The 20,873-nt window shown below is 48.1% G+C and overlaps 2 protein-coding genes across 2 annotated transcripts in view; one reads left to right on the forward strand and one right to left on the reverse strand.

The window, feature by feature from the left end:
• OBSCN (obscurin, cytoskeletal calmodulin and titin-interacting RhoGEF) overlaps positions 1–16,864 on the forward strand; it is a 181,517-nt gene extending 164,653 nt beyond the window's left edge. Inside the window, exons 106-117 of the mRNA XM_077184731.1 lie at positions 166–3,748; positions 4,319–4,444; positions 5,996–6,106; positions 6,216–6,383; positions 6,799–6,921; positions 9,153–9,323; positions 10,699–10,819; positions 12,039–12,278; positions 13,401–13,624; positions 14,061–14,136; positions 14,978–15,127; positions 15,492–16,864. Coding sequence (XP_077040846.1) covers positions 166–3,748; positions 4,319–4,444; positions 5,996–6,106; positions 6,216–6,383; positions 6,799–6,921; positions 9,153–9,323; positions 10,699–10,819; positions 12,039–12,278; positions 13,401–13,624; positions 14,061–14,136; positions 14,978–15,127; positions 15,492–15,669 — 5,271 coding nt within the window. The 3' untranslated portion in view covers positions 15,670–16,864. The remainder of the gene's footprint in view (positions 1–165; positions 3,749–4,318; positions 4,445–5,995; positions 6,107–6,215; positions 6,384–6,798; positions 6,922–9,152; positions 9,324–10,698; positions 10,820–12,038; positions 12,279–13,400; positions 13,625–14,060; positions 14,137–14,977; positions 15,128–15,491) is intronic.
• Positions 16,865–18,567: 1,703 nt separating this feature from the next.
• On the reverse strand, positions 18,568–20,157 carry CYP8B1 (cytochrome P450 family 8 subfamily B member 1). Its single transcript, XM_054648087.2, has one exon. The coding sequence runs from the start codon at positions 20,140–20,142 to the stop codon at positions 18,613–18,615; it is 1,530 nt and encodes a 509-aa protein (XP_054504062.1). The 5' UTR covers positions 20,143–20,157; the 3' UTR covers positions 18,568–18,612.
• Between the last annotated feature and the right edge of the window lie 716 nt (positions 20,158–20,873).

Consider the following 20,873-nt stretch of genomic DNA (forward strand, 5'->3'; position numbering starts at 1 on the left):
GGAGAGAAAATGAGTCCTGGATTGGTGACATGTGCCGAGGGTGGCAGTGTCTAATTAGACTCATGGGTGTGGTATTTAGGAGTGCAGGACTTCATTTTGGTGTGTTTGCTTTCCATACTCTGACCATGTTCCCATCTCCTTGTGCTGTGTTGTTTTCCTTCTCAGCGCTCCCTGATGTGCTACAAATCCATCCTGGTGATGAGGTCCATCCCAGAAATCCTGGAAAGGACCCATGACAACAGCTCCCTGGCCATCTCCCGGCACCTCATTGAGGAGAGCACTTCATCCAGCACCAGTGGCTCCTCTTCAGACAATGAGAACTCGAATTTCCCCCAAAAGAGGCACTTTGGTTCCACCCCTGAACTGCACTTGCCTGTATTTGATGCCCCGAGCCATCCCGAGCCTCTGAAACGTGCAAGTGAACGGGAGCACTCCAAAAGCTCCATCCCTCCAGTAAAACCCATGAGGAGGAAATATGCTTCAGTGAAGGCTGAGGTGGGGGAAAAATCACCCACAGAAAGCAAAGAGCTCATGGCAAGTATCTTACAGGAGAAAGAGGAGAGGCTCCTTCCCAGCCTTCGGGGAGAGCCATCCCAAAAAAGTGGCGCTGCTGAGCCTTCATCCCTGAGGGCTTCCACAGAAAGCACATCGCTTGTGCATCAGAAAGAAAAACCAGACACACCTTTATTGGAAAAGGACAGAGGTGAAGAGGCAGGGGATGGGGCAGAAAAGCCATCTGCCTGTGTTCCCAGGCAGAGCGTCATTAAAAGCACCTTCTACAGCCAAGCAACAGAGCTGCCTGCGAGGCCGCCTTCGTCACCAGGCAGGGAGTTCAGAAGGCACCTGGACAGAGCCAGGAGGACTTTCCGGAAGGCTGGCTATTCAAAGGTGCCCCTCAGTGGCCTCCGGGAACCCCTCCTTGAGCAGTTTGAACTGGAAGAAGAAGAAGAAGGAGAAGAAGGAGGAGATGATCGCAGAGAAGGTCTGCTGGGATCCTTGACCAAATCCGCGTCGTTTGACACGGCCAGGAAGCCCCCACACCCTGCCATTGCTGGTGGCAGCCGCAGCCGCTCCCTGGATGACTACAGGCTGAGATCCTCCAGATCCCTGAGGGAACAAGAGATTTTGGAGGAGGACTGTGATGTGCTGTCCCAGGAAAGCTGCCCTGAAGGCAGTGATCACTGCGACATTTCTGCGGGGCCTGGCAAGGGATGTTCTGCGGGCACGGCAGAGCAAGGGGATGCCAGGAGAGCCAGCAAGGATCGCTCAGGAGAGAAACCCTCTCCTTCCACACACTGTGAGGGGAATGGGTGCCCACCTGCTCTCATACAACACATAGAGGGACTTCCAGTGTCACCTCACAGGAGTGAGAATAGGAAGCGTTTACTGAAGAAGTCAAAGGCCACTGAGATTGAGGAGGACGTTGAATGTTTGGAAGGGAAAAGCCCCATTCCAACTGCCCAGTGCTCAGATGTAACAGCACCATCAGCTCCAAAACACGAGAGCACGGAGGGTAAATCTGCCTCTGGCCGTGCCTCTGACTCTGCTTTTCAGAAGGGCAAAGAGCCCATTTCAACCCTCACACAGTCAGAAACCACCCCAAAGGCATTTCCTCCGAGCGAGGGAGGTGTGTGTCTGCCCCAGGAGTCTGCTCCCACCCACAGCCACCCAGATCTAACAGGTGGAAGCTTGCTTATCAAAAGGACAGCCCCAGCCCCACCCTGGAAAGACAAAAGGCAGAAACATTCAGATGAAAAGACTTCTGCTCACGGCACTGCTGAATCTGAAGTCATGGAGCATGAAAGCTCTTCTGCTCCAACAGAACAAACAGAAACTGATTCACTTCCAGTATGTAAAGACAAAAGTGAGGAAATTCCTGGGAAAAGTGTTCCAGCAGCTGCTGTCATGCTGGGCAAACAGCCAGGTACCCTCACAGCTGGTGAAGGTGTTCCTCAGAAGCTGAAGACCCATAAAGATGTGAGATCTGCTGTCCTGGAAGATGCAGAAGCAGCTGTTCCAGGAATCACTCCACCATCAGCCCACAGTGGTGAAAGCCAAGCACACAAGAAGGCTCCTGTTCACTTAGACACAGCAGCAGCTGTCCTGAAGGGAGAGCAGCTTGCTGCTCCCAAAATCCCACCACCAGGATCAGTGCCAGCTCTGGTCTCTGATGGAGCACAGCAGGCTCTCAGCAAGGAGGAACTTGCTGCTCTGAGGAGTAAAAGCTCAGCTGTCACAGGGATTGTTTCCAGTTTGGCCCATGAAGGAGCTGAACCCCAGAAGGTTCCTGAAGGCCACGGCTCAGAGCCTGCTGCTCTGGAGAGCAGACACCCAGCCAGAGCTGCCTCATCCCAAAGCACTGCCCTCCCTCAGGTCTGGGAGGGTGAAAATCAAGAACACACAGAGGTGTCAGTTCACAGGGAGATGAGATCTGTTGTGACAGCAAGTGGAAGGCGAGCAGCTGGACAAGCTGTGGCTGCTTCTTTCCCCAAAGCTGGACATGGGGTGCTTGAGCAGCACAGGGCTGGGATTTCAGATGGTCTGGAGAGTGGCAGTTCAGGTGCATTAACTGCTGCACAACCAGAAATTGCTCCAGTTGCAGCCTATGAACTGGTATATGAGGAATATCCAGAGGGTTATGGTGAGGATGGAGGCATTGCCTTAGAAAGTGGAAGATGTGATGCTGGAGAAGCTGCCCCACCACTGCTCCGCAGGGATCACCATGGTCAGGAGCTGTCACACCACAGATCTTCTTTTTACAGTGACGAGGAGTCTGCTGTGCTGGAGGGCTTGGTGGATGAGATGGTTTCCCTCTCTGAGGAGATGAATGTTTGGGCAGAGTCAGTTTCTGGAGAGAAGGGAAGCAGGAGGCACATTTCTCCTCACAGAGAGATGTCCTACAAAGGCAGCCAAGCACACATGGACAGCTCCTTCCCTTCTGTCCAACAGGGTGGAAAAGGAGAAGTCGCTGAGCAGGATGACCTTGCAGAACCCTGCCTTGCTGTGAGGGAGGAGCCAGGAGTCCTGGAAGAGCAGGGAGCACAGACAGTTCCTCATGAATGTGAGCACCTGGAGGACTTGGCATTTGAGACCTCCCCTTCCAGCCCAGAGAGCCTCTCCTCCACAGAGAGCTTGGACACTGCAAGAAGACCCATCCCAGTCATCAAGGACACTGGCAAACACCCAGAAATTTCTTTGGTGAAAATCAAAGACCTGTCAGATGAAACACCCAGTGTTGGCAGCGGCCCCCAGAAATTTGACATCTCAGAAGTGGAGCCTGCCTATTTGAATTTCTCCGATTTGTATGACATCGTTTATTTCCCATTTGAGTTTCTGAGCTATAAGAAGCCTTCACCCAAACCAGTTCCTAGAAGGTTCATGTTCCTTGGTGAAAGGGCAAGGTCCCCTCCTGCAGGACATCTCCACAAGGATAAAAGACTGTGCATCAGGGAACAGGAAGACAAGAACAGGAAGAACCGTCTGGAAATATCCGAGGATTCAAAGGCAGCTAATTTACTAGCCATGGGGAAAGGGGCAGAGAGCCATAAAGAAATGTATGGCTCCCAAAAGGACTCCAGTGGGAAGCAGAAAAGCTCCTTCCACAGCAAGCCTGGACTCTTTAAGCCATATGCAAGGTCTCATTCAGTGGAACAGTCGGTGGAGCAGAGTCTGAAGAAGAAAGTAAAAGCTTCTGTTGCTCATATTTCAAGAATCCTAAAAGGAAAAACATCTCCTGAGCCAGAGGAAGGTAATTATTTCCCTCTGTTCCTTTACAGATTTGCTGCCATAACTGGGCTCTGCTGCAGCTGCCCTATTTTTCCCCAGCATGCTTGAAGCTGTGGTTAGACCAGAACTGCAAATCTGGCTGTGGCAGGTTCTGAATTCAGCAGTCTCCACCATCAGGTCTCTGTTACTGGCTGGCTTCAGTGCAGTCAGCTGGGTTAATCCACTGATGGAAGGGGCTCAAATTCCCTGTTTGAGGCTGCACAGAAGCAGAGCAGGGCTGGGTGATGCTTTCCTTGCTGCAGTTGTCATCTGACCATGGCAAATCTCTCGGGTTAAAGTGACTGGGAGAAGCTGAAGTCACCCTGGTTACTGGACATGGGGATCTGTCCTTTCTTCTCTGCCATCCCTGGATAGTCCCTGTTCTTCCAGGACACCGTTCTGTTTGCAGCAGCTGTCACAGACTTCCCTGTTAATCAAATGCTGGTTAATAAGGGAACCTGTGACTATTTATGTGTGAAGGCAGAACTGTCACTGTAAATAGATGCCATGGGGAGAAGGGTGGCCTTGAATGACTTCTCATCCTTTCTCACAGCAGAGTTTGGTGAGCTGGGAAGTGAGGCAGCAGAAAAGGAGCTGTTAATAGGGGCTGAAGGATCTCTGAAGAGGAAATCAGCACTCCCTTCATTCAAGCTGCCAAGCCTTATCCCAAAGGAGAAAGGTATTGCTGTGACAGGAGTCATTGGTTTGTTTTACCCTCAGAGGGTGATTGAGTAAAGAATTGTTTTACCCCTGGCAAGTTTCCCCTTGGCTGCATCAGGAGCATTTTCTGAGGTCATTTTACTGTCCCAGCATTCAGCAGAGCCCAGACAAACACTGGGAAGGGAAGCTGTGGGAGGCTGGCAGCCCCTGGCCACTGTGGCGAAACACAGAAGAAAACCTGTGTTCACCCTTTCCCATGGAGATAGGAGCAGATTTGATGCTCTACAGGGCTTTTTCTTCTTCAATATCCATCTTTCATGTCTCCTTCTCTCTTCTTGTGTTGTCTCAATCATAGAATCATTTAGTTGGCAAAGACCTCTAAGTTTCCCAAGTCCAACCATTAACCCAGCACTGCCAAGGCCAACACTAAATCATGTTCCCAAGTGCCACACATCTGTTAAATCCCTCCAGGGATGGTGACTCCCTGGGCATCCTCCTCCAGTCCTTGACAATGAAGATATTTTCCCTAATATCCAAACTAAACCTCCCTTGGGGCAACTGGAGGCCATTTCCTCTTGTCCTATTTGATTCCCTCACCCTCAAAATTCCATAATTCAGTTTTGCCCCCACATTTAGGTTTGGCCTGAGGAAAACCCTTGTTGTGACAGGGTCTCTCTCTGCTCTGCTTCTGTTCTGTTTCAAGGCTGGGCAATGCAGATATTCCCCATGGATTTTCCAAGATCCATCTGGTCTGTCACACCCATGGGTGAACAGGGTTCCTTCACCTGTGTGCTCTGTGCCTGGGGCCTTCTCCAAATGGTGGCCAAAGGAATGGGACACCATGAACCAGAAAGGCTCTTGACCCCATTGGAAATGCTTTCTGATGTCCTGTAGGGATTTGTTTTTGCACCAAGGCTGGGCAATGCAATGGATTTTCCAAGATCCATCTGGTCTGTCACACCCATGGGTGAACAGGGTTCCTTCACCTGTGTGCTCTTTGCCCAGGGGATTCTCCAAATGGTGGCCAAAGGAATGGGACACCATGAACCAGAAAGGTTCTTGACCCCATTAAAAATGCTCTCTGATGTCCTGCAGGGATTTGTTTTTGTACCAGGGCTGGGCAATGCAGATATTCCCCATGGATTTTCCAAGATCCATCTGGTCTGTCACACCCATGGGTGAACAGGGTTCCTTCACCTGTGTGTTCTGTGCCCAGGGGATTCTCCAAATGGTGGTGAAAGGAATGGGACACCATGAACCAGAAAGGCTCTTGAGCCCATTGGAAATGCTTTCTGATGCCCTGCAGGGATTTGTTTTTGCACCAAGGCTGGGCAATGCAATGGATTTTCCAAGATCTATCTGGTCTGTCACACCCATAGGTGAACAGGGTTCCTTCACCTGTGTGCTCTGTGCCCAGGGGATTCTCCAAATGGTGGTGAAAGGAATGGGACACCATGAACCAGAAAGGCTCTTGCCCCCATTAGAAATGCTTCCTGATGTCCTGCAGGGATTTGTTTTTCCACCAAGCTCTCCAGGCCATCCTGAATCCCCCTTTCCCTCCTCTCTGCAGCCCCGTCGTTCACGGAGGAGCTCACGGACCAGGCTGCGGCTGCCGGACAGTGCGTGACGCTCTCGTGCCGGACTGCGGCTCACTCCTCCCTGCACATCAGCTGGTTCAGAGGTGACACTGCCATCCCTCCAGAGAGTCCCTGACCCTCAGGACAGGGCCTGCAAATTACACCTTGGTATAATTTGCAGGGTACTTATGTCTCCCATCTCCTGCTTTCCAGATGGGATACCTGTCCAGAGCAGCAGCCGGATCCTCATCTCCTCCACGCTCAAACACTTCCAGCTGTTGACAATTCTCTCTGTTAATGCTGAGGATTTTGGTATTTACACCTGTGTGGCCACAAACTCTCTGGGCTCAGCATCCACTTCTTGTGTAATAAGAAAAGCAGGTAAGAAAAGGAGTAGCTACAGAAATAGGTATTTAAATAATTTTGTCCCCAAAAATGTAACCTATCAATACCTTTGAGGTGAGATTTCTGCACATGGGAGCAGAGGAAGAGCTCTCCCTTGCTGTGGTCCACAGCCTGGGCAGGGTTCATTCCTTCTTCTTCACCCTTTATTTTCTCTCCTGGATTAAGAGCCACTCCAAGACAAAATCTTAGAACTGAGTTTAAATTAGGGATGGCAAAATTGCTGTTCCGCTAGCTGTATGTGTACATATATATATACATAAAAACATATACATGTTTTTTATATATATATATATATAAATAATACCTGCAGCTAAGACATGCTGGGTGTAGAGTTTTGTATCACAGCAGTGCTGCTGTTAACACTCATGGGGTTTGTGCTTCCTCTACACAGAGGTTCCCCCCAGCCCTCCACCCCCTGACATTGTGGAGGTCTACAAGGATGGAGTGCAGGTGGTTTGGAAACCTGTGGAAACCAACAACCCTGTCCACTACACTGTCCAGTGCAAGACTGAAGGTAAAGTGCTGTCCTGTTGCTTTGCAAGGAACATCTTGATTTGTACTTGGTTTGTATCTCTTCACCAGCTGGAAATTTTATTGTTATTCAGAAACAGCTTGATTTAACTCCCCAGTTTAGAGTTAGGAATGGAATTCATACAGCTATCATTAGGGGTTGTGCTGGTTAAATCAACCTGGAATTTGCATATTCATACCAAGGCTTTGCTAAAGTGTGAATCAAACAAGGCTGTGTGGAAGCTACAACCAAAAAGTGAGCAGCTACAGGAGAAAATGCCTGGTCTGATATAATCTGATATAAACTCTGAGTAAGCTGACGAAATGAGACACTAATGAAACATCATCATCCCAGGCTCAGATTTCCTGTATGGTCTTGGAGAAAGATGATTTATCAAAAAGGCAATTTATCCTCTGCTGAGCAGCTGTGCTTTCTTTTTCCATTGACTATGGAGGAAGCTTAGGGCAAAGAGCCAGGACAAGATAACCAAAGTTTGACAAAACTGCATCACCCCTTTGACATTCTCTTTTGAGGCTTGGTTCAGAGGCTGAACCAAAAGGATCAGTGGATCATTTCATCATGGAATGTTTTGGGTTGGAAGGCACCTTAAAAACCATCAAATTCCAGCCCTTCTGCCGTGGCAGGGACACCTTCCACTATCCCAGGCTGCTCCAAGCCCCATCCAGCCTGGCCTTGGACACTTCCAGAGATCCAGGGGCAGCCACAGCTGCTCTGGGCACCCTGTGCCAGGGCCTCAACACCCTCTGAATATTAAATTTTTCCTGACATTTAATCTAAGTCTCTCACAGTTTAAAGCCCTTCCCACTCATCCTGCCACTATCTGCCCTTGTCAAATGTTGATGTTTTCCTGTTTAGTAACAAAAGCTTTGTATCAAATCCCCAAGGCTGTTCTGTCTCTCTTGGGATGGATTTGCTGTTGTTATTATCAGTGTGATGTCTGATAGCAATTCCTGCTGCAGCCACACAAACACAGCCTGGATTCAGCTGCTCCATGTTCCTTCACTTAATTCTCCAAACAAAAAAATAAACACACCAACTCTCCCTTCTGGATTAGCATGGGCAGCAGCTTTCTGCCCTTCCCTCTGGAGCTGGTGTGAGTCACCTTCCCTCCAACACCACTTACTTTATCCTTATTCCTTTTGACACAATTGTGGGAGAGATTTTGGGGAGGATACAAACACAAGTTCTTCCAATTAGGAAGAGAAATGGGGAACAGCATCTATAATTTTCCACTGTGTTCGTGTATTTGGTAGGAACTTGCAAAATCCTGCTCTCCTGAACACAGGAGGATTAAGATAATCAGGAATAAATCCCTTGTTTTATCCATTATTTGAAAACAGGCTTTTCTATGCTGCTTCTGCACATATTTTTCTCTATTTCTAAGCTCTATCTGCTCCTTCTTGCACAAACAGCCCCCAGTTCAACCATTACCTGTAAAATCATTGATACCTTGGGTTTGGGTGGGGAATTGCTGCTTGTGGTTTGAGGCTCTTTGCCAGATTTTATTTGAATGGAAGGATGGGTTTAATCTCAGAAAGTTGCAGGGAGTTGGATTCAGCCTTGAGCACAGCATCATGTGGGAGGAATGCTGATAAAATGTTTGCTGGGTATTTTCTCCTTCCTAATTTAGTCCCATGAATAATGAGTCCAGAATGCACTTAGAATCCCAGTTCCATGAGAAATCATCTGAGTTTCATAAAAACTGAGTAAAAACCCCCATGTTTCAAACACTGGGTTTGCTGGGATGGTGTTAGTGAATGGTTCTGTCCAGGAATCCTGAACCTCATGGTCTCAGCTGGATCCAAAACAGGGCCAACAGGAAAAAAAATATTCATCTTTTGTTTGGAGTTCTTGATGTATATTTCCAGTAGAGTTTGGTGGCATGAATTAGATAATGAGAAAAAAAACACAGGAAAATGTCACCATTCTTCTGGAACAATATTGGCACAAATTGGAATTATCAGATATAAACTAGCTGATTTCAAAGAAGAATGACACAGGTACAGCCCCAAAGTTGGCCATGGTAAGTTGGTTTCTCCACATTCCCAGCACATAAATAAAGCTGGTGAAAAAAGAAAAGAAACAACAAAAAACAGCAAAAAAAAAAAAAAAAAAAAACCCCACAACAAAACCCCAAATCTCAAAAAACCTCCAAGCCATTGTGACAACCTCAAAACGAGTCCTGATTTCTTTTCTTTCTTCCCCTGGTTCAGATGGGGAGTGGACAACTCTTGCTTCTGACATCACTGACTGCTGCTACTATGCCAGAAATCTCCCCCAGGGCTTCGTCTACAGCTTCAGGACAGCCTGCAGCAGCAAGGCAGGGATGGGCCCCTACAGCAGCCCCTCTGCCAAAGTGACCATCACTGCCAAGGATCAGATGGGTAAGACCAAACACCAAGAAAACTTTGGGATTTTCCTGCATCAAACCCACTGCATCTTTTTAGGTGTTGACCCAGAAGCCAAGAGCAAGTGAATCAAGGCCAATTCCACTTGGTTCAGGTTGTTCAGGGCTTTTGCATCTAAAATTAAATTATTTTCTAATGATTTTCTAGTTCTGGACACAGGAGAATAAGTGTAAACATATTGAAAACCTCAATAAGATAACATTGTATAAATATAAGCAATGTGTAATGATATAAAATTTAATATGATAAAATATAAAATTTAATATAAAAGAAATATATATTATTCATTAAAATAATATATATTAAATTTAATAATAAAATAACAACCTGGGAGCTGTAGACTACCTGTTGAAGACATAGTTTTGATTTGAGATTATGAGGAAATGGGTCTTGTACAAAAAATATTTTACTGGAGGTATTTATCTACTGATACAGATCTTGCACTGGTGAAAACTCTGGACTTGCTTATATTACAGACTAAATCCTAAATTCAGTAGTTAACTTGTCTATTCTGGAGTCTTCCATTGGGAATTACTGTCCTTCTGTGGTGAATTTTCCAGCTGTATTTTGTCTCTGAAGTATAGAAATCTTGATTTACTATTTTTGCCACCCCTTTGACTACTTTGTACTGCACACATGTTTTTAAAATTAAGAGATCCATGGCCCCACAGCAAACATAGCCTCATAGCAAAGGAAATATCCCTTCTGTAAAGAAACAGAAGGATGCTCTAGCTGGAATTTCCTCCCAATGGAGAGGATTGCTCTGTAAAAATCAGTTCACAGAGATATTTTTAAGTCACCCCAAGTCCTCTGCTTTCCTTTTTCTCAGGATTTCTTATAATATCTCAGCTTTCCCAACCAGATGCTTTAAAGGGATGCTTTAGTATTTCAGGGAGTGCTTGGACACAACCATACACCAGAACCAGAGCAACGAGTTCCAGCTGCTGCTCTGAAATGTCCAACCACAATTTTTCTAATTGCTTCTAATTTCTAACTAGATTTTCTAATTTCTTGACAGTTTTGTCCATATCCTGAGGATTTGTTGTGTGAGAAAATAAGAATCAGGGGCTAAGAGGTTTGATACCATAGCACACGACATAGAATCCATCTCATTCTGTCTGCAGTGGCCATATCAGGGAATTTTGGGGTGGCCAGAGCAGGACCTGCTGCATTCCAATAGCTATATTGGGTGCTATATTCCAATATATATTCCAGCAGCAGCTGGAACACAGAGTCCCCTGGGGAAAGCTCTGCTTGTGGTTGTTCACAGAGAGCAGGGAAGACTCAGAGAGGCTCCAGTTTCCACACAGAGCTGTCTTCCCATGTAAAGCCTGTCCCTTTCTCCCTGCAGAGCCTCGTGCTGCCACACAGGAGTCCCCATCCGCTGCCCCTGAAGAAGAGAGTGAAATGATCTCACCTCCTGAGCCCTTCCCAACCTACCAGACCTACGCCTTCCAAACTGAGATCAAAAGGTAGAGAACCCAGCTGAGTTCTCAATGACCCAGAGGGAAATCCCACACGTGAAGGAGCCGCTCTCCTACAAAGGAAGGCTGAGAAAATCAGGGTTGTTCATCCTGGAGAAGAGAAACTTCAGGGTGACCTAACTGCACCTTCCAGTACCTGAAGGGAGCCTACAAAAAAGATTGAGAGGGACTTTGCATAAGGGGATTTAGGGATAGGACAAGGGGGTGGCTTCAAAGTGAACGAGAGTAGGTTTAGATTAGATATTAGGAAAAAAATTCTTCCCCATGTGTGGTGGTGTTCACAGGGGTCTTAGGATGAGGGAAGAGATGAGAAGATTGACTCCATGTTTCAGAAGGTTTGATTTATTATTTTATGATATATATTATATTAAAACAATACTAAAAGAATAGAAGAAAGGATTTCATCAGAAGGCTGGCTAAGAATAGAAAAAGAAAGAATGATAACAAAGGTTTGTGACTGACCAAGACAGTCTGGACAGCTGGACTGTGATTGGCCATTAATTAAAAACAATCACATGAGCCCAATCACAGATGCACCTGTTGCATTCCACAGCAGCAGATAACCATTGGTTACATTTTGTTCCTGAGGCCTCTCAGCTTCTCAGGAGAAAAAACCCTAAGGAAAGGATTTTTCATAAAACATGTCTGTGACACCTGTGAGGGTGGGGAGGCCCTGGCACAGGCTGTCCAGAAGCTGTGGCTGCTCCGTCCCTGGAAGTGCTCAAGGCCAGGTTGTTTTACTACCATTACTGTAAAAAATAACTTTTTCCTCATATCTGGTCTAAATCAACCCTCTTTTAGTTTAATACCATCCCCTCCTGTCCCGTCACAACAGATGTGCTGGGCAGGGGGCAGCCAATTAATTTATCATTAAATGAGCCCAGGGCTAACAAAGTTTCTTGTCCTTGCTGCACCAATCTTTGCGGTCACGGTGCTGGGATTCAGCTTTCTCTACCTAGAAGAAAGACACTGATTTCTGTTACCAACAGGGGTAGTTCTCTTACTCCCTCTCTCCCCAGAGGAGTTAAGTTCTCACTCCTGGAATTTAAAGTGACTGTACTGTTTAAAGACACAGGAGGATGTGCAAACTGTGACAGCAGATGCAGTAACTCTCCACCAGGCACAGATGAAAAGCACAGCACGGGATCCTGGTGGTTTTAAAGAACAGGAGAGAAGCTTAACGTGCCTTTGTGTTCCTTTGCACCAGGGGCCGATTCAGCATCGTCCGGCAGTGCCGGGAGAAGGTGAGCGGCAAGACTTTGGCTGCTAAAATCATCCCTTACTGGCAAGAGGACAAGCAGGCTGTGCTGCTGGAGTACCAGGTGCTGAGGAAGCTCCACCACACCAACATAGCCCAGCTGAAGGGTGCCTACGTCAGCCCCAGGCACTTGGTGCTGATCCAGGAGATGTGTGTGGGGCCAGAGCTGCTCCACTCCTTGGCGTTGCGGTAAGAACATGAGGGAAGAGCTTTCCAGTCAGGGCTGCTGTTGGGAGGAAGATACCTGTTGCTTCCTCCTGGCAAAGTGGATCATCCCTCTCCATCTCCCCCACTGTGCTGTTATTGCACACAGGATTCATAAAGCGTTTGTTCTGCGTCTTCTTGTGAGATTAAAAAATTACTTGAGTTTCCTAGAGAGGGACAACTCAGGGCCACCCAGCTGAGATGCTGAAAGCAGTTTACAGTGGTTGATATGAAACTCTACTGATGCCTTGTGAAGGCTGACCTAGAACAGAGACTGGACAGAGTTAAAGAATAAAGCAGGGATTTATGAAAATGATCTCCTCCATGGATGCACCTTGGGCAGCACAAGAGCCCAGCCAGGGCTGCACCCAAGATGAACCAAAATGGCCCCAAAATGCACCAGCGCTCCCGGGCTCTCTCCCTGGGATCAGTTCTGCTCCATTTGCATCTTGCAGTTCATTGTCCCATTCCAGCTTTAGCCCCTGCAGTCCCACCCTGCTTGTTTTTCTCTCTCCAGCCCACGGGGTTTGTGCTCTGGGGCTGAGATTTGGATCATTTGTCCTTGGTGCCCAGCTGGAGCAGGAATTGTTTTGTCTCCCTGCTCTGTGCACAGAGCTCAGCATGCCCTGATGTGAAGCTCAGACCCACACACTAAAGCAGCACAGAATCTGAAAAATAGAAAAGCTAAAACCTGAGGCTTCACTATCTCCCATAATGTGATACATGAAGGGTTTCCTTTCACCAACACCTGTTAACCACAACACCATGACATGGAGGTTACTGAGGGTCAGGAAGATTCGTTGTTTCTCAAGGTGGCACAAAATGGATCTGCTGAAATCCTGTGATAAAAAAGGAATTGTGGGCATCAAATTGGCTTTCTCTCTTTCAGCTCTACAACATCCTATTGTTGCATTGTATTGTAAACCTGCCTCACAGCATGGACTAGCCTCTCCACACAGAGCTGATTTGCTAAACTTCTTAACTCTTCTTAACTCTTAAGGGTCTGATGGGATCAGACACCCAGGGGAGGGTGACAGTGGGTGTTGAAAGTAATTTCTGGGCATGCAGACAGGACACCTGTGTTTTCTATCCCCTTTCTCTCACCAGGACATCATACTCAGAGGTGGAGGTCCGAGATTACCTGTGGCAGATCCTCAGCGCCACTGAGTACCTCCATGCAAACAACATCCTGCACCTGGACCTCAGGTCTGAGAACATGATCATCACCGAGCCAAACCTGCTGAAACTCCTGGATTTTGGGAATGCACAGTTCTACACACCAGACAAATTTATTACCATGGACAAATGCTCGGACTATGTGGAGACCATGGGTGAGTAGAGCTCAGTTACAGTGACCTGGGGCTTATCTGCAATGTGTGATAAACAGAAAGACCCAAACATTGGTCAAGGCAGCAGGTGGTCCCAGCAAGAAAAGCCTTCCAGGTGCTGCTCTCCAGTGACAGTGTGAGTTTGTGGCAGCAGTGAGTGGTGACAGCTGTCCCACTATCAGCTCACAGCAATGCCAGTCTGGCTGGCACCCACGTGTCCATTTATCCAGGGAGAAAGCATTGCTGCCATCTGCCCAGAGGCTCTCATGGTTTCACTGCAATCAGCATCCATGTGGAAGCTCCTCAACCAGCTCCCTGTCCTGGGAGCTGCCTCTTCTCCCATCTTGGGAAGGCAGCAAAGCATAAAAGTATCCACGGCCTTTGTGCTGCTCTCAGTGTGTTGGAGAGGAGCTTGCCTCACACAAGTTTTCTTTTCCAGCTCCAGAACTGCTGACAGAGCAAGGAGCCCTTCCCCAGACTGATATTTGGTCCATTGGAATCACAGCCTTCATCATGTGAGTCCATTGATTGCTCCCTGTGCTGTTACTGGCTTTAAAATCAGTTTCAGATTTTAAATCACAGCCTTCATCATGTGAGTCAGTTGATTGTTCCCTACCCTGTGAGTGGCTTTAAAATCACAGTTTCAGAGAGTTAATCTCAGCTGTGCCCTTCCTTTGGCAATGCCATGGGAAGCTGGGGGATGGAGGGGATGGATGGGCAACCTGTGCCAGGGCCTCAATGCCCTCCCAGGGAAGAATTTCTTCCCAATATCTAATTTAAAGCTCTTTTCTTTTAATTTAAAACTGTTCATCCTTGTCCTGCCACTACAAGCCCTTATCCAAAGTCCATCTTGGAGGCTCTCCTGGAGCCCCTTTAGGCACTGGAATGGGCTCTAAGGTCTCTCTGAAGCCTTCTCCAGGATGAACAATCCCAATTCTCTCAGTTTTTCCCCAAACGAGAGGTGCCCAATCCCTCTGCTAACCTCGGTGGCCTCCCCTGGACTCACTCCAACAGCTCCACATTAGAAAATAAACTACTCAAACTCTAATTAACTCTAATCATTTATAAAAACATTGGTCTTGTAAGCCAAAGATTGAAGACTAAACCCCTTCTTAGAGTTACCCCACCACCCTATCTTAGGAAGAAAGGATTCAAACCCTCATCTCCAACTCCCAAAGCTGGCATTTTGAACTTAACTACTTCCTGACCCTTCCACTAAAGAGCCCGAATCGCCCCCCGAGATAGCCCCCGCACAAGCTCCAACACCACGAATAAAGTCAACAACAATCCTCAATTTTGTCAGCTGCTGGGAGCTGGAGGCAGCTTCATGATTTCAATTCTCTTTTCCTGGGGCAGGTTGAGTGCCAACTACCCCATCAGCTCGGATGTACCCTGTGAGTTCCTGAGAACAGCCAGGAAGGGGAAGCTGAAGCTGGCACGGTGCTACGCGGGCCTGTCCGGGGGAGCAGTGTCCTTCCTGCAGAGCACTCTGTGTGCAAACCCTTGGTAAGAGGCTGCCTGTCCTCCCATCACATCCTGGGTGTTGCCCATTCTCTTTATTTGCAAGGATTCTCCTGTCGTGGACATATTTTCTGAAAAATCCTTTGCTAGGATTTTTTTCTGCAGAGAGTCCAAGACAGCTGGACTGTGATTGGCCATTAATTAAAAACAACCACATGAGACCAATCAAATTGCATTATCTGTTGCATTCCACAGCAGCAGATAATCATTGTTTACATTTCGTTTCTGAGGCCTCTCAGCTTCACCAGGAGAAAAATCCTCTCAAAAGGATTTTTCATAAAATATGTCCATGACAGCCTCCCCATGCAGCACAGAGCCCTGACTGACCCCTCACCTCTGTCTGTCCTAGGGGAAGGCCCTCAGCCTCCGAGTGCCTCCAGAGCCCCTGGCTCCAGGAGACAGGTCTGGACAACAGGCAGCAGGCACTGGTCACCTTCCCCACCACCAAACTGAGGAACTTCCTCATGGAACGGGAAAAGAAGAGAGGCCTGCTGTGCTCCAAGTATGGCCTCATGATTGCACAGTGACGAGGATGTGGTGACAGATGGGGAATCACCTCACTGGGCCCTCCTGCACCGGGTGTTTGGTACCAAACCCTCCTGCCAAGCTGCTCTCTGCCCCACCCCACCGTGTTTTGTCCGTGTGTCCTGCCTGCCACGGGCTGTTTCTGTGTGACTCGTGGGGGCAACTGGGACACTGGACAATGAAGGCAGCAAACCAAAAAGTGACCTTGTAACGTGCAGATTTTGTAGTACTAAGAGACTTTGCCACTTTGAAGCTGAGCTGCTCTTCCCTGGGGAGCAGGGACACATCCACTTGGAGATGTGGCAGCAGTGTTCCTGGCTTAGGCTGAGTGTTTTAATTCTTTTTAAAAATCCTGAAATGTCACGTTCCTCTTTGACCTTCACACCCTGCTTTCCTCTGCAAAGGATGGTGTTGGCTGTGTCATTGCTTTGTACTCATAACTTCAGTGTTCCTTTGAGTTTCTCTGCAGTGGTTGATGTATCCCTCAATTTCCCATATGAGCAGCAGTAAGAGGCTTTCTCAGAGCTGTGTCTGGCTGTGTTTAGAGGAAGGAGAACAGGAAAACAGATCCTAATACATTACAGCTCAATACTAAAAGTGAGGCTGTTTATCCAGGAATGCTCTTTCTCAACAAGTTTAACCCATATTGTTCCAAACCTGAAAGATGGAGCACCATGACTCCTTCCCTTGCTGAGCATGCAGAGCAGGAATTGTGACTGAGAGCAGAGGAGCTTTCCCTGTGCTGTGGAGAGCAGGCACCAACTCAGCAGATTGTAAAATTTGGAATGCTGAAGTGTGCTAGAGGAGAGAACCCCAAGGGCTTAGGGCCAGATGCCATGCTCAGTTCTCTGGGAGGAGAGGAGAGTTACACAAGACAGACACTGCAATGAGGGCTGCCCCCCAAGAAACCTTTCAGGACTCTGGATCCTGTCCAATTTAACTTCTCTCACAAATCCAGTCAGGTTTTTGTTGGCACAGGCTGGTTCTTTGCTCTTGCTGGTGCACTTTGGGATGGAAAGGTCAGTGCCAGGGAAAAACCTATCTAAACATAAAAAACAGAATTATAGATTAACTCATTTGGAGTTTTCATGCTCTTCCATATATGAATTATTTTCTTTTTTGCTTCTCACAATTGCATGCATTTGAGCATGTCTGAGCTCTTTTATAGACTCAACACTGTTTGGTTAAATAAACCATTCTGACAAGCAAATAAACCCAGATTTTTCATTGTTATTACTTTTACATTCCTTCCCCAATCCCAGTCCACATTTGTGCAGCACACATCCCTCACTGCTCAGCTCTGACCCGGGCTCTTTGTGACAACCTGTAAACACTGTCTACTATCTGGGAACCACTCCCATGCAGGACATCCACATGAAAAATCCTTTTCCTAGAGCTTTGGAAGGAGGACATCACCTGGGCAGGATGTGATGATGGCTCTGATCTGCCCAGCTACCCCAAGGAATTCCTGGGCATGGTTTGGAGCTTGCATTGACCAGAATGTGAGAAGGGCTTCAGAGGAGTGAACCCATGGATGACAAAAAAAATAGGTGAGAGCTGTAGCTGGAGCATGGAAGGAGTGAAAAGGTGCTGGAATTGTTAATGGAAATATCAGCTGTTGCAGTCAAGCCTTACAGGTAATTTTTGTTTTCCTTGGTCCTGCCACAACTGCTTGATAGTTTCTGCCTGAATTTCCACCACCACCATGAGGTCAGGGCTACCTACCAGTCTGGCAGGCTGGGATAGTTTGCCCTTAACATGCAGTTACAACATCACCCTGCCCTTTGCAGGACAAAGCAGAATCTGGATCTGATGTTTGGACACGTGTGAAAATGTTTGAGTTTCATTCCTCGACCACAAATAATCTCCAAAGTTCAAGGTTAGTGTCAGCATTAAAATCAATTCACTTTTCTCCACACAGGAGAGGCTTGGGTTTAACTCCTGTAAGGAAGTGGTGGGAGTTCTAATAGTTGAAGGGTGATAAAGCAAAGCAGAGCTTGTAGAGCAAAGGTTTATCCTGCACTGATTCAGCAGATAAAAAAAAAATATTTGAGGGCTGTAAGATCACAGTGGCTGTAGCCCATAAGGGATTGAGGTTGCTCTCTTTGGAGGCCTCATCAGATACAAGAAGGGAGCCATAAACAAGACAAAATTTCCCCAAGGAAATTTTTACATCTCTGGAGAGGATATTTGCTGCTCTCTGACCTTTCAGGGGTTCACCACAAGCTTGATGCCATCCTGCCAATGATAATTAATGAGGAAGATAAATTATCAGGTGCAGGATGTGACCAGACAAGTCTAGGGACCAGTCAGTCACCTATTTGCACCCAACCAGCCCTTTTCATCCCCTTACATCTCAATTTTCCTGCCTTAATCACCTAAATCCCTCCTTTATCCTCCTTTGGTTCCTCCCCCAAACATTCTATTATATAAAGTCCTGTTCAGTCCCAAAATGCTCTTTTCCTACACAGCATAGGATGTCTCCCCTGCCTTGACACAATCCCACTTATCCCAGATGGTGATCCAGAGAGCTGTTCCTGATGACATCTCCATGAGAGTCATGCTGGGACTGATGCTCTGCTGGGGCAGCCCTGGGAGGAACCTGGACAAAACCCTTATTCCTTGGAAGCCCTGAATTTGAGTTCCCACCTGCCAATCCTCCTGGCTTTCAGTGGGCTGATGGCCCCTGGGGTAGGACTGGGAGTAGCCTGGCAGGGCACATTTTGTCTCTCTGTGCAGATTACCCTCTTCTATCCCATAACCAACACAACAAGCAGCAGCAGCAGCACACAAGGAGGAGGAGGAGGTAGCAACAAAAGCCATGACAAACATCGAGCAAACAAGATCATATCAGTGTTGGCACTGCAGGGATCTGATAACCACGGGATCAGACAATTTGTTCCACGAGTGACACCAGAACAAACACCAGGCCAGGAGTGCCCAGCTCAGAAGCGTGGCCGGTGCCTGAACCGCACGTCGCGCACAGGCTGCATGGTCCCGAACCCCCAGCGGCTGATGTCTACGGCTGGGATCTCCTCCTCCTCATCGACCAGCTCCAGGTCAAAGTGACTCAGCATCAAGAACACAAACAATTTCATTTCAGCAGTAGCAAAGAAGCGCCCGGGACAGGTGGAAACTCCTGCCCCCCAAGGCATGCTGACGAATTTCAGCTTCTTCCCGTTTCTGTAGAAATCTCTCCTGGTGCCGTCTGGGTTTACAAAACGGTCGTACTTAAATTTGTGAGGCTCCTCGTGGATTTCTGGGTTCATCTGCACGGAGATGTGTGGGAACAGAGCCACCCTGTCCCCCCTGCGGAGGGTGAACTCTGTCCCACTGCTTGTCCTCAGGGAGGTGTCCTCGAGGACAGCTCTGACCAGCACTGGGGCTGCCACCAGCCTCAGGGTCTCCTCCAGAGCACTGTCCAGCAGAGGAGTCTGGCTCAGCATGTCCCTAGTGACAGTAACTGGGGGGCTCCCTGCCTTTACTTCCTGCCCACTCTCCTTCAAGACTTTATCCACCTCATCTCTCACAGCCTTCAGAGCCTCTGGGTGCTTCAGCAGATACAAGAGGAGCCAGAAGGCAGTCGGGCCCGTGTTGCCTTGGGATGCCCAGAGGAGCATGAACATGAAACGCTCCCGCATGTACTCGGGAACACCGTTTTCTGCCAGAAGTTTGTCTTGATCACTTATCCAGCCACTGATATTGTCCTTCTGCCAGACCTTCTTCACAGACAGCACGTTCCAGAAGTGTCTCTTCAGCCTCTCAGCCTCTCTTTTGTCCTTGGGAGGCAGCAGAGCATAGGCCAGGCGAGGGAAGAGGCGGTCGTACTTACGAAACTCCTGGAAGAGCTGGTTGGAGTGGAGGCGATCCTGCTCTTCAGCTTTCTCCTGGCTCCCAGCCCCTCGGGGTGGCTCAGTGCCATACAGAGCCAGATACCCAGCTCTGAAGACAATGTTGTAGCAGTAGTGGAAGAGGTTTTCCTCCTGCCACACTCTCTTCTCTCCTGAGCTCAGGTTGAAAAGCAGCAGCTTCCGAAAGCCCTCCATGGTGGCTTGTGTGAGGACAGTGAGGCCATCTCCCATCAGGTGCTTTAGGCTTGATGTATGAACTATGCTATAAGTGGCTTTGATGGGCTTGTAGCCAAAAGCCTGCATGACCAGCTGAGTTGCACTAGTCCTAAAGTCCAGTTTGGATCGCGATTCCTTCACAATGGTGCCAAAGGAGAAGGGATCCATCACAAAGGTGAAGTAATAGCCACCGATCAGCACCGTGAAAACATCCCCATGTTTGCTCTGCATCCTTTTGAGAAACTCTGAGCTGTCCTTTCTGAATTCCAGCAGGTGGCCCAGCCAGGGAATGGTACCTTTGTCCAGGGGTGGCTCATTGGGTCTCTGTCTCCGAAACACGCCCAGGACATAGAGCCCACCGAGCAGTGACGACACCAAGGTACAGAGGAGAACCACCCAGAGCACCATGAGAGCTCTGTGCCCGTCTGGGAGCTGGGACTAGAGGCAGGCTGGGGCAGGAATGTGCATTTTATCCCCACCCAGCAGCTGATAGGCAGATGCAGAGCTGACAGCCTCTGTCCTCATTGGCTGTGAGTGTTTGCCTTGCCCCTGCAGAGTGCTCTGCTCGAGGTGAACTTGTCCCTGGCTTAACAGAGATTTTTAAGGTGGAAGGTATGTTGGAATGCTGTTGGAGTACCCATGCTGTATTAGGGGGATGGGTTTTGGCATGAGGCAAATTCCCTTCTCTAGGCTGCGTGGAGCCCAGATTTTGTAAGGAAAATGTTCAGAGAATCCCACTCTGTGATTTTTGCCTTTAAGACCAGGCTATGGACACCCACTGAAAAAATGAAACCAAGAGTGGATGTTGGAAATGCTACTGGAAATGAGCACAGGACCCAGGGAAGGGGGTCACAGCTGAGCTGATGTGGTCTCAAAAGCCAAGAGAAGGAAAAGTCTCTGACATTTTGGTGATCTCCACAGCACATGGTGTCCCAGGAGTGCTTTGCCAATCAACAGTGCAAGTGCTACTGCTCTGTCTGAGTGCAAAGCAAAGCAGCTGAGCTGACCCATGAGTGAGGAGAGCTTGAGCCACTGCTTTTGCTTGGCACCAGAGGAGTCCAGGGTTTCCAGATGCTCCATCCAGCCCCTGGCAGGGAGCAGTGCCCATAGGGACCACAGCACTTCTGCTTTTCCCACTT

Source organism: Agelaius phoeniceus, chromosome 1, assembly GCF_051311805.1.
Source record: "Agelaius phoeniceus isolate bAgePho1 chromosome 1, bAgePho1.hap1, whole genome shotgun sequence".
NCBI lineage: Eukaryota > Metazoa > Chordata > Aves > Passeriformes > Icteridae > Agelaius > Agelaius phoeniceus.

What these genes read in the sequence shown, in the direction of transcription:
- CYP8B1 (XM_054648087.2), bottom strand. Translation starts at nt 20,142, where the DNA reads ATGGTGCTCTGGGTGGTTCTCCTCTGTACCTTGGTGTCGTCACTGCTC.